This window comes from Lycorma delicatula, chromosome 7 (genome assembly GCF_047948215.1).
Source record: "Lycorma delicatula isolate Av1 chromosome 7, ASM4794821v1, whole genome shotgun sequence".
Taxonomy (NCBI): Eukaryota; Metazoa; Arthropoda; class Insecta; order Hemiptera; family Fulgoridae; genus Lycorma; species Lycorma delicatula.
Genome location: NC_134461.1, coordinates 86024669 through 86043105, shown reverse-complemented (window position 1 = coordinate 86043105; position 18437 = coordinate 86024669). Strand labels below are relative to the sequence as shown.

The following is an 18437-nucleotide window of genomic DNA, read 5'->3' as shown; positions in this document are numbered from 1 at the left end:
TGTGTAGTTAATTGAAACCCAACCACCAAAGAACACCGGTATCCACGATCTAGTACTTTTAGGAATGTTCAACACTAACAAATACTAGACATAAACAAACACTAGAACTGAATGTTTTACTCTCGACTTCCAAATCAGCTGATTTGAGAAGATGCGTTTACCACTAGATCAACCCGGTGGGTTAATTATAAGAGTTAATTTTTGATTTGGTTGATTTTTTGAATTTTTTTTTATATATTTGTTTAGGTAACAAATTTACTTTAAACAAGTTTTCTCTAAAATGTCTCTGAAGAAAATCGAAACTGGTTTTATCACGATATCCCCATCCTCTTAACGAATTTTGAAAAAAAAAAATAGTATGGTCAGTGCCCCATATATATATTTAAGCCAAATTTGAAAAAAATCGGTTCGGTCAATCCTGAGATATCTCAGGTATGTGTCTTGCACTGCTTTTGGGCTTATAAGCAGTGCAATACACATACCAACATACGTTTGCACATAAGTACATACATATTTTTTTTGGTCTAGATTAACTAATTGTGCCCTAAAACTTTACGGGTAAAAGGTTAAGACGCTAACTCTCCAACACGGAGATCAATAAATATATTTTATAATACACAATCTGTAACAAATAGTGACTTCTTATTTATTACGTATTTAAATCACCTGGGGTATAAAAGACATCAGACCGAGTTGCTTTCTCTGATAGTAATGATATGCATTATACTATTATTTCTTGTAATGAACTGAGTAGAATATCACTTACAGGACCGAATATAATTTACATGTCAATGGGCTTAGAATGTCGGTATACAATTGAAAAATCACTTGTTTACTTCGCAAATGAAAAATCACTTATAATGAGAAATCAGTTGCTCATTTTTTTTGTAAGGCTAGTTTGGGACCTGTTATTCTTGAAATTGGCTCAATGATTTTCGGGAATGACTTCTGATTTATGTCAAGTCACTTATAATGATTATGGTTATGGCATGGTTGTAGTAAAACATAAGTGCTGCGTAAAAGAAAGAAAATTATTTTCTTTCAATCCCTCCCCTATATTGTTTGTTTGGAAAAACACGGATCTGTCTTATACACCAATAATTGCAGTTATAATGAGAAATAAAACCTGCTTAAATTATATAAACATAGTTAACTTAGTCGACATGAGGTCATTTTTTAATACTACTTATTTCGCAACGAAAAGATGAATATTTATGATATAAAACACTAGTATACGATATTTACGTATTCTTTAAAATGTATTTTTAATTTCTTAAATTAAAAAAAAATCCCTCCACGGATAATCAAGTGTGTACTGCAGTATAAATTGCATTATTCATGTCGGACGAGGACAGGAAATGGAGATTGATCGAGGAAGCTTTTTTATAACAGCTCGAATTTAATATCTACCACGCTACGATGCTGACTTGTTACATTTAACCCTGTTATTCTGTCCGGGTCAATATGACCCGAAAGGGTTTTTATCCTTTTGTAATTTCTTTTCCGCTGAAGATTTGACTTTAGGTTTTTAGGATTTTATTACTTTTATTTTGAAGGATTTAGCCGCATGATTATTTTTAATATTATTTTATGTTATTGCTGTGTTATTTAGTTTTGTACTAATGTACAGTTTGGATCAATATGATCCGATGCGTATTTTATATTATATTACGTAGCTTTTTACCCACTGTGAATGAGGTGGGATGGGGGATATGTGGTTGTGTGTGTACAGTATAATGTGCCTGTTTGCTTGGAAGTTTGACATGTCTGAACTCTCATTTATTATATCATCATCAATAAATTATGAAAAACAGTTCAAATGATTAATAAAAAAAGAAAACAAGCAATTATGTAACTGAATATGTTTACAAATTTTACATGACGTAATTATGCAAGTCTCAACATGAATTTTTGTCACGTTTGGACATGCACGGTATTTTAAATATCGCTACCTCAAATCTACCTTAAATATAGCTGCAAAGAATTCGGTGTATTTAGTATGAACTCATTTTTTTATGTAGTACAATATGAGTATGGAAAATCAATAGAGTGAAACTGAAGAAAATATAACTATTTCCGACAGTGAAGAAGAGATTCAATATCATATGAGTGCTGAGAATGATAGTTTTAGTGATGACTCTGATGAGGATAGTGGAGCAAGGCAAAGAGATTCTGTAACAACCACAAGTATACTTTCTAAAAATGGAGAGATTCAGTGGAAGGTGGACAAAATCTCATTTCAGGCCATATGGATTATTGTTACTTTCCTTTCTTTCTTTTTCCCGTTTAGCCTCCAGTAATTACCTTTCAGATAATGAAAATGAATGAGGATGATACGTATGAGTGTAAATGAAGTGTAATCTTGTACAGTCGACCATTTCGACCATTCCTGAGATGCGTGGTTAATTGAAACCCAACCACCAAAGAACAACGGTATCCACGATCTAGTACTCAAATGGGTACCTTTACTAGAAGTTGAACGCTGGAACTCTCGACCTCCAAATCAGAAGACGTCTTCCCAAATGGGAAGACGCGTTCACCACTAGACCAACCCGGTGGGTTTCAAAATACCCCTAACTTTCTTTCTACTGGGCTGATCAAGGATTTCAATAGCTTTAAACCTTCTCCAGCAACGCGGACCATTTTGAAAAAAACCCGTGCTTAAATCGTTCCAGTAGTTTTTTAGTTTATAGCGGACACACATGCGAGCAATGCCTTTTACACACATATATATATATATATATATAGAAGAAAGTCTGTTTGTATATTTTTTTTTTTTGTTTCGTAAATATCTCGACATCGGCGCCACCTAGCGGGTACATTTTTTGCAGAGGTATTTCTTTCCATGTAACACATATTCTGAATATGAGCCAAATAGGACCATAAATACAATTTTTCGAAATATCTCGACCTCAGCGCCTTCTAGCGGGTACATACTAATTCAGAAACCTTCGCGAGTGTGCGCACAACTCACCAAAGTTTCATCGCAATCGGATGAATGATATAGGAACGCATAAGTTACAAACATTCATTTTTATATATATAGAAGATAAATAAATATAAATTATCTAACTTTTTACTGGTTTTACATGTTGAGAAAATAGCCAAATATTTTGTATTTTGAGTTGTTTTTAATTTTTTTTTCGTCTTAACTGAGTACCTGAACACAAATTAAAATTTATTCTGGTTTATATATATATTTTTTTTTAATTACCCGGCAACGTAGCTAGAATAGCTATATTAATGGGGAAAGCATCTGTCAAAAATGGGATATATGGCATTTTTCCAAATATTTACGTTTTAGGGTTCAACTGGATTATCTAGACCAAAAAACATATGTATTTTACATATTTTTTACATATATATGAGATGTCTTTACATCTCAGAATTGATTGAACCAATTTTCTTCAAATTTAGCTCAAATATTTCTATATAAGGGTGATTGATAATATTCAATTTTTTTTTAAGACTCGTTGAGGAGGTGGACAACATCGCAAAAGAACAGATTTTGATCCTCTTCAAAGGCATATTAGAGAAAAATTTATTAAAGCAAATTCGTTACCTGCATTAATAATCCAAATAAACTTTTTTCAAAAAATCAACTCTCATCTCTTAAAATTGAAGTATATATGTTTTTTGTTCTTTTGCTCTATCTCCCATCGGTTTAAATATTTTTCGTCATTTTTTTTGAAAGTTTATACTTCATACGTAGAGCTATGAAGAAATTTCTACGGTTTTTTTTTTTTTTAATTATAGACCCGAGGCATTAAAATGCAGAAATTTATTTTTGAAAATCTTCTTTTTCTTCTTCTAGCCTCTATTGAAGGGGATATTAGATTTCGAGAAAACTTTAATTTGTTTAGCCAAACCTTTATACAGATATTTAGAAAAACCCTTCTTAAAATTTATTCCTCACCAAAAAAAAAATTATGTTTTTTGTTTCTAACGCTTTAAATTTTTATTATTAATAGTCGAGAAAATCATGCAATATTTTGCCCACTTTTTTTTTAATCTAGAACAATTTTTTTTTTGTTAAATTAAAAAAAAATTATTTACAAATAAATAAAGATAGAAGGAAAGTACACGAGTTGTGGAAATGAAATTTAACAAATTTCATGGACATATTTTTTCTAACGTAAGCATGATAAAGAGGAATGTAAAAAAGTTATTCTCACAGAGAACAATTTGTTATTAATAATAATAATAGCTTTATTGATAGTGTAAAAAAATAAAAGCCTTTTCTTTCAGAAGACGAGTTACTATAACAAAATTATAGCTTATTCAGACACAGTAATGATATATTTTCAGAGTGAAATCCCACTCTACTACTGATGACAAAAATATTGTACCTTGTTTTGTAAATGTTGTTTTGTACATGTTCAAACTATCTCTTGATATTATTATGCAATGTTACTCAGTTCGTAGAACGTATGCAGACAATGAAAACAAAATTATCTTACATTTTTTGGTATTCATTGCCATATACCAGGTGTCCATAAAAGAACTCCTGGGTTTCAAGAAGGAATGTATTCTTTATTTTGCAGCAAACAAAATTGTTTATGTGTCATCTTGAATCAACAATTATTAAGTCTTAGTTTACACATTCTCCATCAGGTAGCAGCTGCGTTAGTATGTTGTACAGATCAAGCTGGTATGAACCCGGGCTTCAATACCACGGCATCGCTACAAGAGAAAGCACAGTGTGTGTACTGGTTCGTAGAAACAAAATCAGTGATTGTCGTACTAAGAAATTATACTCGATTCTGTCATATGAAAAATTCTTCTCATAGAAATTCTCTGAGTGACAAAAGCATACATAAGTGATGTGAAAAGCTTTTGGAAATCGGTAGTGTTTTAAAAAGACACTCACCAAGTACACCTAAAACAAGTGCAGAAAACAAAAATGAATTCGACTATATTTTCAGCTTAGTTCAAAACATTCAGTTCTAGTGTTTGTCATCAACTGAACATTCCTAAAAATACTAGATTGTGGTTACCGGTGTTCTTTGGTGATTGGGTTCCAATTAACCACACATCTCAAAAATGGTCGACCTGAGACTGTACAAGACTACACTTCACTTACACTCATACATATCATCCTCTGAAGTAATACCTGATGATGATTCTCAGAGGCTAAACAAGAAAAAAAAAAGAAGCTGTTTCATGAAATTAAACCTAATTATAAGCTACAAAGAATTCAATTTGTAACAACCATGTTAGACTTCATTTCTGCTAATGAAAACTACCTGCAGCGCATTATAATTTCTTATGAATTAATATTTCATCTTCATGGAGTAATGAATGGTCATAATTGTTGAGCATGGAGATAAGAAAATCCACACGAATCAGTGGAATTGATCTGCAACTGTCTGAAATGAATTTCTGAGATCGTATCATGCATAATTGAATTTTTGGGCCATTTTTGTTCTGTTCTCAGTGAGGAGTGTAGTGTTGTACTTGGACGTATTAAAGAATTTTGTGTTTCAGCAGATTGAAAATATGCAGAAACTAATTTTCCAGCAGGATGAAGTACATCATTTAGAACTTGTGCAGGAAGTAGGTTGCTAGAAGGGTGTATTGGCAGAGAAGCTCCCACTGCTTGGCCACCTCAAGATCCCTATTTGAAACCGATGGATTTCTTCTTCCATAAAAGACATCATAAACCAAGAAAAAATCCAGTTACTTCACCATTTGCATTAAAGAATAACGGCAGCCACGGAAGCGATTCCTGTAGATATGCTCATCAGAGTGTGGAATGAGATGGATTATCAGCTTGACATCTGTAAGGCTGTAAACAATGTTGTATCGACTTATATTAAGAGATTAAAAACTTTTATACTTTTGTACATTTATATAATAAAACAGATACATTTGTAATTCTAAATATAATAAAATAAATCTAATTTAAAACTGTGGAGTTCTGTTTTGGACACCTAATACTGTGTGATAGCATTATTATCTTTTTAAAATTGTATATATTTCCCTAATTAATTTTATATCTTTTACGTATTTTATTAATATTGTCTACATTTATTATTATTTTTATTTATTTAATTCATTCAAAATACTATTAATAAATATGAATGGTGATAATTCTGTTTTGCAGTGTCATTTTTAAGAATAAAAGTGTTAAAAAGTTTTAAGACTGAAAAATTTTTAAGAATGTTTCGAAAAAAAATTAACAAAACCTTGGGTAAAATTAAATTTTATAATTTAATTAATTGTTTTTGCTTGCAATAATAATTGTAATTTTTTATAAGACTAACCTTGAATTACATGTTTTTATGAATAAAAACATATTTCTTCATTAAACCTGTTCTGCTTATTAATAATATTAAATATTACCAGTAAGAATAATATTTGAAATATTTATTATTGTGGAATTAGGGAAATAATTATAAATGATGGTTCAATAGAAACATTAATTCTTAAATTACAATTATGTGTTTAATATTCCGTGCTTAAATAAATAAATTTATATGAATATTCAAAAACATTTAATTTCCCTAATTTAAATAAACGGCTATCCACTTCCTCTGTGTTATTACTCGTCTGCAGTGGGTATCTGGTTTTGCAGATGAGGTTCTAATTTAATTAGAACAGATTGAATGTATAATAGACCATTCTAAAGTATTTGAAAAACTTATATTAATAAAAAATAAATTCTTCATAAATTGTCAGATACTTTTCTTCAGTTTCTTTTTTTAACACAACTTTTTTATATAACACAACAAATAAAATTTACAATATCATCAAAATCTATAAAAATGTTTAAAAGTATAAAATCCAATCTCTTGCTTATGAACTCCACTGGTCCATCCAGGTTCACTGCAGTTTCATCCCTCTACCTGAAAGCTAAACATTCAGATTGATTTTGTAATAGTTAGCAGGTGTTTTGCTTCTTTACTGGGCAAATATTTTGTGCTTGTAAAACTTTTCAAGCATTCTCTTTCCTCTCCAGAGTATCACAAAAACCCAAACTAACAATTTAGATGTATATTGGGTAAAGTCATAACTATACTATTTCTTTTAAAATCTAATCTAATTTAAGGACTTTCACAAATATGGAAAGTCTGTTGGATAGATCTGGAAGGGAAAATGGTTTGGGCATACAAAAATATGGGAAAAGAAAGAACTGCATTAAAAATGTTGAAATGAAAGGCAGTTGTAAACGACTTACGCAACTAGATAAATTTAAGGAGACTATTTTAATTAGGAATGTGGATGTAGAAAGGATAATGATGGAGGGATAGAAAGAGATGGTGATCAGTGATTCATAACCCTATCCAGGATATCGGATAAGAAGAAAAATGAATAAATAAGAAAGTAATTAAGGTCAAAAGGATAATAATTTTCAACTTTATTCTTAGAGTAAGGATTAAATTTTATCTCTATGTAAATGTTGGAAGAGTTCATTAAAAACTCGCAATGTCATTCAGAATTTATCATTTTCAAGAAAGTTAATTAGTAATCCCAAAATTTGAAGGTATTTCATGACATTCGCTAAAAATTACTGTTTATCTTGGCTTCAGTTTATTTAATTTGTGATAAGCTTCAGTTGATTCCTTACTGCTACTAATCTATTATGAAAAATTAGTAGTAAAATAATTTAAACTGTTATTAAAAAGTAAATATTTAGCTTTGAGAAAGAATTTTTCCTTTGTGGGTATAATTATTATTTTATTTTTATTTAATATTAATTTTTTTTTTAATTATTTAAAATTTTTTTTAGAATTGAGAAGTTTAAAAATCACTGTAGCATTCTTTTTATAGCTTTATTGAACCTTGAATAAATATAAAATTGATATTTCCTCTTTTGCTTAGCTGGAAACTTTAAGCATGGGGGAGAATAATGAAGTGATTTAATAACAAGCTCATTCTTTAAAACTGTTTACCCTCTTTTCAGATTTAATGACGTAATAAGATTTTGAGAGATGAAATCTGATTGTTGATGGTAAATCTTCTCTTTTTTTAACCAACTTCAAAAATTTTTCTACATATCTGAAATTTAAAATAATAACATTTTCTTCATAAAATATATGTTATTTCAAATTTTATTTGTTGAAATTGCTGCTTAGTAATGTTATTTTCACTTGAAATTTCAGAAAACTAATCTCAAAATTTACATTCTTCAGTTATATCTCATATTAAGTACAAGTCTATATATATAATTTCCTTTCTTTCTTTTATTTTTATCAAAAAGCAGGTTTCTTGATTTTACAATTCTGGCAAATGCTTTTTTTTACAAAAGTAGTGTTTTTATAAACAATTACATATTTTAAATATAAATATAACAAAAATCTAAAAAATAAAAAAAGATTCAAAAAGTAAATTAAAAAAAAAGAGTTCAACAAATCTTACAAAAAAATTAGAAAATAATGTATTTTTTAAATTTAGTTTACTAAAATTATCAGCCATATTAAACACATTTATAATTACTTACCCTTAATCTAACATCGACTTTTTTTTAGTTTCAAAGTTTATTTACAATTGGCTACATTTATATTACCCTTGAATAAATTGGATCACACACTCAGCCACATGAGTTCTGAGCAAAACTCCACAAAAATTACATACTAGTATTAAAAAGAATTTTTGTGGCAAGTAGCACATATACTAAGTATTTCTGAACATTTAACACCTAGCATAGAAAAAGAGAAAGAAAAATAAAAAAGCTATTAATAGCAAGAAAAACAATGAATAATGAGAAGAAAATGAAAAAGAGAGAATATGCAATAAATTTGAAAATAAAATGGAAGAGATAATGCACAGTATTATCAGTTGAAGTTACACTTAAGACACTATAGAGTCACTAAGGTCCAGAACGTGCAGCATTTTAATCTTCTAATGCCATCCCCGTTGTCTAGGAGGATCAAAGGTAAGTGATTCATGTGGTTAAGTCGCAGTTCATACTTTGAACTGAAACTTATTTTCTTCCAAGAATTGTAAATCTAAATATTTGTGTATTTCACTGTTTTTTGCGAAAAGGTGTCTCTGTTATACACCTCGCTAGGGTTTATTTTGAAACCGCTTAAAATTTTGACATTGGACTTGCTCGCAGTTTCCCAAAGTTGGATCCCGTAGGTCCAAATTGGTTTTAGAATTGTTGAGTATATCAGCAGCTTATTAGGAAAAGATAACTGAAAATGTCTGTCCAACAACCAGAACATTTCCTTGAAATTTATCTCAATTTGTCTTCTCTTCTCTTTTATATGAACTTTCCACATTAGTTGACAGTTGAGGTGTAGACCTACATACCTCAAACTCACAGTTTGCAGAATTGCAACACCATCACGTTAGACCCAGGGGCAGTCAACTCTCCTCATCATGAATGTCATATGGTTCAAGTTTGCTTTATTAACACATATTCTCTACGTACTCAACCACCTGTTGATTAAATCTAACTCAAATTGTAAGCTATTTGATGCTATAGTTTGCTGGCATCAGCAGTGAGGACAGCTCTGCAAAGGAAGTGACAGTAACCTCGTCTATGATTGGAATATCTGCTGTAAAGATGTTGTATAATACAAACCCCAAGAGAGAGCCCTGAGGAACCCCTGACTTGATTTTGAAGTACATGGACAATTCCTGGTTATATTTCACCTGAGAAAAACATTCTTCTAGGTAGCTATGTATAATAAGATAATAAGGTTGAGGTAGGCTTATCTTCAATTTGTACAAATGGCCAGGTTGCCAGACCTTATCAAAGGCCTGTTGGATGTTTAAGAAGGCTGCCAAACAGTACTTTTTCTCTTCAAGGCTTCTGCTGATTACATTTACAAGCCTGTATGTATTCTCGATAGTGGAATTCCCACAATGGAAACTGAATGATGGTCAGGAATTGCATTGCCGTGCTCCAAAGCAGGCCACATCCTTTGAAGGAAAAACCTTTTGAATACCCAAGATAGAATAGTTAACAGGCTTATTGGCCTGTATGAAGCTGTATCATGTACCAGTTTGCTCGGTTTTGGGACTTTACTAACTGAAAGCTTTTCACTCCATTGAGGTGTATGTTGTCTGGAGAATGATATTAAATAGGTGTGTATATACACGATGGCTTTGGAAGGTAGCATAAAGAGCATTTTGTTTGTGATTAAATCAAAACCAGGACTCTTCTGTGAGCTTTTTCTCTTCGTGATCACATGAATAACTTCAGCTGTAGAGAAAGGCTTAATAGGAAACCCCATAGAGATTGGGCTATCTAAGAAACCAATGATTTCTTCCTCACAAGCACTAAATATTTCAAGTGCTTGAAAGACATAGCCCAAGTAAGCAGCAAATACATCAGTCTTTTTCTTAATACTCTTAGCCCAAGACCCATCAGATATTTCAAGGGAGGATGTGAGGATGCAAGTTGATAGAAGCTCCTGCGGCCCACCATAATAAAACGTTTGCTAATTGTGTATTTATATAATAACATGAATATAAAAAAAAGTGATAGACAGAAGATGGCATTCAAAAATGTTCAAATTTATTATCTTGGGTTTTAAAGAAAAGTGCTTGAAATGCTAATTTAGATATGTCATAAACAAATATAACAATAACTTAAAGAACATTAGCAGTAATTTTATTTTTGAAAGGAAAAAATACCTGTTTTTCTTTTTCTTTTTGCTTTTATTATTATTAGTTAAAAAAATTTTTTGTTAATGTAAAATAAAACAATTTTACTGAGATTAATCCTTTTAAGATCCATATTATTCCTCTGTACTGTTAAATTATATTTAAACTTTATTAAATAAACCTCCTAGTACAGAACATTGAGATAAGAGATACATAACTTATTATATGATTATTTCAATAAGATTTTATAGATATTTATTTATAATAAATAAGATTATTTCAATTATGACTGAAGATGAGAGATCCCGCAAAATATATAATATTCATATTCATATAAAATTCTGTACTAATTGGTTTATTTAATAGAATTTAAATGATAATAATATAATTTATATTATTATTTTATATTGTATGTAACATTAATAAATAAATTAAAAACGTTGTGATGTACGAACAGATGAAGTTCGGCTCTGATTTTTTTAGTAATTAGTCATAAGTTGATGTAATTATCAATTCTTTATTATATTTGAATATATTTTTATGTATAAATAGAATGTTTAATGTATTTGAAATATTAAATGAATTATTTATATATTATTAAATTTTTATTATAATTTAATTATGAACTGGAACTGTTGAATGCAATCGTATAAGAATAATGCAACTGCCATTTGTAGGTGACTGACTGTAACTGCGACTAGCTGGAATTGAAGTGGTCGGATGACGACTGAAGAATGAATAATTAATAATCGTAAGAATGACGATAGACTTGGTAAAATAATTTTGCTGCTGCCGCTGCTTCGTTAGGAGCCGAATGTATCCGAAAGGAGCCGAATGAATGTGTAAGGAGCCGCTGAATCGTCAACAGCCGAATGCATACGAAAGAAGCCGTGTACTGTAAATATCCGACCGAAGCCGAAGATATTTAAATTTAAAAATCCTATTAAATAAATTAAATTTCAAAAATTTAAAGGATAATAACAAAATATAAATATGTAAAGAGTATTTAAAAATTAAAGAACCCTATCCGAACAAACGTATCATTTATATAAATAAAAATGTAATTCGTTTGTTCAAAATCTTAAATCTCCAAAAGTTGTTTACCGATTGCTTTGAAATTTTTACATAACGTTGTATTCGAATACGCGCGTGTTTTTATGTACCTACTATTTACACATATAAGATATCACACGTGTGACAGGTAAAAACATACTTTTTTTGAAAAACAGCGCTATCTGTTGGACGTAAAGCAACACACGTTATACTAAATATTTTACTATTCAATTTCATTGTTTCTGATAAGTGTGTCCGCTATATACTAAAAAATTACTGGATCGATTTACGCGCGGGAAAAAAGGAGAAAGGGAAAAATTGAAAAAGATAAAAGGGAAGAAGGAAAGAAGGGGAAAATAGAAAAAAGAGAAAGGGAAAGGGAATATGTAAAAATGAAAACAGGGAAAGAAAAATGGAGTAAAGGAGAAAAAGGAAAGGGGAAAGAGGAAACAGGGAAGGGAAAAAGGGAGAAAGCGTAAAAGGGAAAAGGAAAGGTTAAATTTTATGAAGTTTTGTAATGTTCATTTTGTTAATGTTTTATCAAAGTTTCAGTTGTGTTCATTTAATCTATATATATACTCAAATCTAGTAATAGCAAAGCATTGCCAAATTTGCTAGTCACATAATATTTTTTTTGTTTTCATTGCTGATTAATTTATCATATAAACATGAAGCATGTGCATATTCTTTCTCTATATTTCTTATTGGAATATATTCATACTATACTTAACTTCTTAGCATTAATACTTTCTTAGCATATGTGATACTTTTCAGCATAATAAATTTTGTTTTATCAGAATGGAAAAGAGGAATTGTTTGCACAGTTTTTTAAAAAGAGGGATATAGCTAGCTATGAAATTATGGAGGAAAGTCTTTTATAAAATATATTCTGTACAGTGGCAATGACATCTATGCACAAAAAAGATTTCAAACTACAGAAATGGGATTTTTTAAATTTTTTTGTATGATACACTAGTTGAGATTGAAGGTAAAGTAATATAAGGTAAGATTTAGACATCTTTTCACTAATCGATAAAGTTGATGATGAGTCAACAGTAGATAATGGGTCAACCCATTGTCATTAAAAGAATGAGTGATAGACGAATTCCAAAATTATCAGAGTATTCCCCAAAAACCAAAAAAAATTGGAAAGATAGAAAAAATTATGTTTATTCAATTTATTTATTAATAGATAGTGTAACAGGTTACATGCATCATACTTGTGAAAAAGAAGTAGCAGAAGAAAAATATTAAAAGTTAAAATAGTTATATCTTTCAGTCAATTATATTTCAAAACATTTTTTTGTTTTAAATGATTTAACTGAAAGGTTAATACTCTTTTTATATAATTTTATAATTTTTTTTTAATATAATTTTTTATAATATAATAAATTATGTATTACTGCACCTAATAAATTAAACACTACAAAAAAAAACTCTAACAAGAAATGATCAGCATATTCTGCTGCTAGAATCATTTTAATAAATTACTTAACGATTATAGTCACATATTTTAGAATTTCAAAACAAAAATATATGGAGAATTTTAATACAGCATGACTTTCATTCTTGTATGGGTTATTAATGTTACATTGACTCACTGAATTTAAATTGTTCTTTACAACTTGTAAAAGTGCTTGAGTCTTTACATCATTACATCAAAAACAATTTTATTATTCTTTTTACAAAAACAAGAAACTATATCATTTTATAAACTGCTGATTTGATGATTCATACTCTTTTGTAAACTATACTGCTCTTTTGTGAAGGATTTATCATTTAGCTTATAATATTTTTTCTTGTCAAATACAAGCATTTATTTAAATTTGGATCAATCCTGTATATGTTAAGTTCCATAATACTTTTTGGTGATCTGACGTGAGTGACAAGTTTCTCCAGGAAATTATATAACCGTTTCTAAGAATGACAAACATTCTAGTCTTAGTCATTTCTAGGAATGATTATAAACCAAAATGAGAAATGAAGTAGTTTCCTTTTGTTTTCTTAAATAAGCCAAATGTGCAGTTGTATATCAGCATGCCAAACTCACCTAAATATAAGTGATTTCAGCCCTAAAAGTAGTACTATTCTGCTCACTTAAGAACCTGGCTGTAAAATAAACATCATTACTCATAAAGAAAGCAGTTTTGAATGTTGCCAGTACTGATCACAAAATATTTCTTATCCATATTGGTGATAATAGGCTAATTTCCAATTTACATCTTACTTTTTATGATTTTTTTGCCAAATTTTTTGCATCTTACTTTTTATGATTTTTTTGCCAAACTTTTTGCGTATGAAAAACGAGCCTAACTAGATTTCAAATGCAGAACTTTTCAGATGAAAGGCTGAAAAGTTAAAAATCCACCATAGAAGTTTATTGAGAAGATCTGGGTTATAATTTATAAGAGTAGGAAAGTATTGCTATTGGTAAGCAAAATTACCCTGCTGAAATTTTTATTACTGCCAGATAGTGGCTCTTGACTTCAAAAGTACTAAAATTTTTATTTAAAAAATTTTGTATGTAAGCATACACATTGACCTCTATTTGGCTTTACTTTCCAGGAATGTATAAACTTACAATCATGAAATTTAGTTTGCTAACTTGTGTGTTAGGGGGATTGATTATATATAAATTTTGAAAAAATGGTCAAAAAATGGATATATATTTTCAACTTAATTAAAGAGGGTAGGGTTATGAATTTATGCTCTATGTAAATTCCAGGAATCTTCAACAACATTGTTGCACACTTATTTTTAATAATTGATATATTTTATTTTATTTTAGTAAATATGTTTGTATTTAAAACTATTTATTGCATTTATGTAATAAAACTTGACATCATTGGTTTTAAGATAAACAATTTAAAGATCAAAGCCATTACCAGTAACTTGGCTATTTGTTCCCCTGTGGGCGTAGCAGTTTTAACAAAGTTACTTGTTAGTTGTTAGTTATTATGTTCTTGTTGTGTTCCTGAGTTATACTAATGCTGCTATCTTTAAGTCTTGTCTACTAAACTTCAAAATTGTTATATACCCCAAACAAACCTTCCCTTTATATTACTCCCTTCAAAATTAGTTTGTTATTAAACTTTATGCTGTTGTGTTGTAACACTGATTGTATTTCAAATTCTTGTAATATTTTTTCATTCCACAGTATTTTTAAAAACTTTTTTTGACTAATGAATTAACTCACTAAAAAAACTTATACGTGGGAATGTGAAAATAGAAGTTTGTAGCGTATGATAAATGCCTATGAACCTGGAACGTTCAGATGAAAAGCAGAGACACTATTGCTCTGCCAAGGAGATCGGCATTACATTAAGATATTAACTGGTGGGGTCTGGTTCAATTCCCAGCAAGAATCCAACATCTTTTCATTATATGACTTTTATCTTCCTTTTTCCTGTTGCCTCCGGGAATTACCATCTGGTATTACTTCAGAGGATGACATATATGTATAAGTGAAGTGTAGTCTTTTATAGTCTCAGGTTGACCATTTCTGGTGGTTAATTGAAACCCAAGTACCATAGAACACCAGTATCCACGATCTAATATTCAAATCCATATAAAATTAACTGCCTTTACTAGGACTTGAACGCTGGAACTCTCGACTTCCAAATCAACTGATTTGCTAAGACGTGTTCACCACTAGACCAAGCCAGTGGGTTATATGACTTTTATCTGGAGGAATGATCCCCACTATTGTAGGTAGCTGTAGATGGACATAATATCATAGCTTATGAAATTAAAAATAGTCATGTTTCTTTCTTGAAACATTTTTTTTACTTGCAGGAAAAAGTTATGGATGCTGGTATATCTAGATCTCTTGACCCATAACCAGATACGACTTGAAATTTAGTGTTATAAGACAAGAATAACAAGAATTGATCCAGTATAGACATGAACAAGATTTCCAATTAATATTTGAACAATAGAATCAAAATAATAAACTACTTAATTTCTTCCTTACAATTGTAATAGCATCTAGTAATCCTTTCTGATTAATTATTACTATTTTCTACAGATATGGAAATGTTATATTGTAACAAGAAATCAGTTTCAAATCTACCAGCAAATAGTTGTCTCCATTTCAACACTTGATTTATGAAATCTTATTAATTTTTTTTTCTGTTTATTATTACACATCATTATGAACATAATAAATCCCAGCAACCAAAATTTTTATGGTTGCAAATTTAAAAAAATTACATAAAAACTTAATTCAACATAAAATGTATTTAAACCAACTGTATAGGATTATCCACTGTTAAAAACAACACAAAATTTCACTTAAAAAATTAAATATTAACTTCATTAATTCTATCAATTAATTGGAGCTACACAAAACAAGACTACACTCCACTAAGATTCAACTACCCACCAATATGATTTCATCATTTAAAAATTTGTGTTAAGTTCATTTTGAATAGGTATATTCCATTTTTGGCTGTGAATTAGTAATAAGTCTAATTTTTTAATATCTCTGAACAAATATTTTTCGTTATGCATATATTTAACTATGAATAGACACTGTTATAGTGATTAAATCGTATTGTACAGTAACATTGGACAAATGAAAATCAATATAGACTGTATCAGTGTCTCATATTGCACTGCATCCCTACCAAGTGAGTAACAATGAGTCAGAAATATTATCTTTAAATTTAATAAATCTGCAATGAGATTATGACAGAATAATTTATCTTAGATGCACAATTACTTTCTGAAAATTGGAATAATAAATTATTTGTATAAATGATAATGTTGTTTTAAATATTTTATAAGTTTTATTAACAATAATTTTTTTCCATCTGTTTTAACTTCTGAGGGGAAAGGAACTGACCAAATACTCAATAATTATTTACTTCTTAAACCTCTTCAGTGCTATGTGAGCTTTGTATAAAAGAGGTGTGCTCAGTTGAATCTTTTGGTCTGCACGTGCTATAGATATAACTGCAAAATGTCAACTTTGTTCAGATGATCTGTTGTATTTATTGTTCTGAATTTCATTTTTAATGAAATTACATTTTAATTATTACTTGCTACTTTTATTGTTTGTTTTAGGTTGTGCTTGGGGCATATCTTTATTGTTATGGCCACCTTGGATATATTCCTGGCCTTATATTGAAGGAGAAAGAACTGTGCCGGATAACCAATGTTATATACAATTTATCGAGACCAATCATTATATCACATTTGGCACAGCGATCGCTGCATTTTATGTTCCAGTTACTGTTATGTGTTTCTTATATTGGAGAATTTGGCGGGAGACAGAAAAAAGACAAAAAGATTTACCTAATTTACAAGCTGGAAAAAAAGATTCTAGTAAAAGATCAAATTCCAGGTAAGATTAATTTTTTTCCTGCATCAAATCTTTTGTAACTTTTCTTATGAAATTACCTCTTACATTAGATTTAAGAAGGATAACATTGAGAAATAAACTTTTCCATTATTTGTTTGCTTCTATTTCAGTCACTCCTATTATCATTCTTCTTCTTTTATACATTACCACTATCACAGTAAACTCGAACTGTAAAAAGTTCATCTATTTTTATGATTCATTGTTTTTATTTTATAATTCACAAAACTCTTCTTTTTACTTCCTTGTACAAAGTAAAGGAAGTATTGTGATCGGGAAAAATTTTGATTATCAGATTTCAACAGAAATATCATTTTGACTAGTTTCAGTGTGACGTCGTACAATTAGCTTTGTCATGCTCACTTAAGATCTTACATGGAGTTTAGATGGATGAAAGTTTAAATCCTTGTATAGAATTCTTTTGATTCTGCTGTGGGGATAAGCAAAGTGCTGCAGCATGCTTTCTGATAGAGCACTGCAGGCCCCTCATTATTGCCTGCCTGATCTGTCAATGTTTGGAGGAGTTCTCATGAAGTGGACAGGACCTGGTGGTTTGTTTTTTGTTGCAGAAACAGTAATTCAGAAATTTGTTACTCACAACTTGGCATATTGAAATGTCAGCAGAATAAATGTTGGCAAATTGAAATGTCTGCTGTGTAATCACAATTGAATGAATATTTTAGAAATATATTTCTACTACGAACTGGGTATGGTGTACAACAGTCCAGTCCATTGTTATTGAAATGGCATCTGATATCAAGGTCAAAGCCATTTCAATTTCTGCCTACATGTCAGGGTTGCCAATTTATTATCCTTTAAAAATTGTCAGGTTCCTCTAACTCACTCTCCATAATTTTAATGTCATTTGTTTTCAAATGATTAATTAGAATAACTTATGGAAGAATAGAGTGAGAAGTAAATATGTCCCAGTTGAAAACTAATTCTGTTTCAGAAAAGTATGTGGATATAAAAAGTAATTTTAGTAGTAAGGTTAATTTTAGAAGGCAGGTTGAAGAATTACAAAGTTACTTGCATTGCATCTGTGAATCTTGAAAAAGAATTTGATGATGTAAAATGGGATAGATTTTTAGAAAAATTGGATTGCAACCTAGAGAAAAGAAATTTTATAATTTATTCAAAACTCATATATAAGAGACCTCTTTACTTTTTAAATTTTATGTAAAAGAAGCAATAAAAAAACTAAAGAAAAGATGTGAGAGCAGCCAGAAACAGGGAATAGAAATGTTAAGATTCATTAATGTATAGTCTGGCTAGAACTAGTAAACAGTTAAAAGCAAGTAATAACTGCTATAGATTCACTGCTTAAGAAGAAGTTAATTTTGAAACTAAACAAGTTAAAATGAAGATTATGAAATATTACAAAGAAAAGAATAAAAAGAAATTAAACATTAAAATAAAAGAACACAAGAATAGAAATCAGAGAAGTCTGTTGTTCAGATGG

The 18437-nt window shown here is 29.7% G+C and overlaps 1 protein-coding gene across 1 annotated transcript in view; it reads left to right on the top strand.

The window, feature by feature from the left end:
• Positions 1-18437, top strand: part of mAChR-A (muscarinic Acetylcholine Receptor, A-type) — a 100419-nt gene that overhangs the window by 50057 nt on the left and 31925 nt on the right. The window contains exon 3 of the mRNA XM_075372030.1: positions 16681-16960. Coding sequence (XP_075228145.1) covers positions 16681-16960 — 280 coding nt within the window. The remainder of the gene's footprint in view (positions 1-16680; positions 16961-18437) is intronic.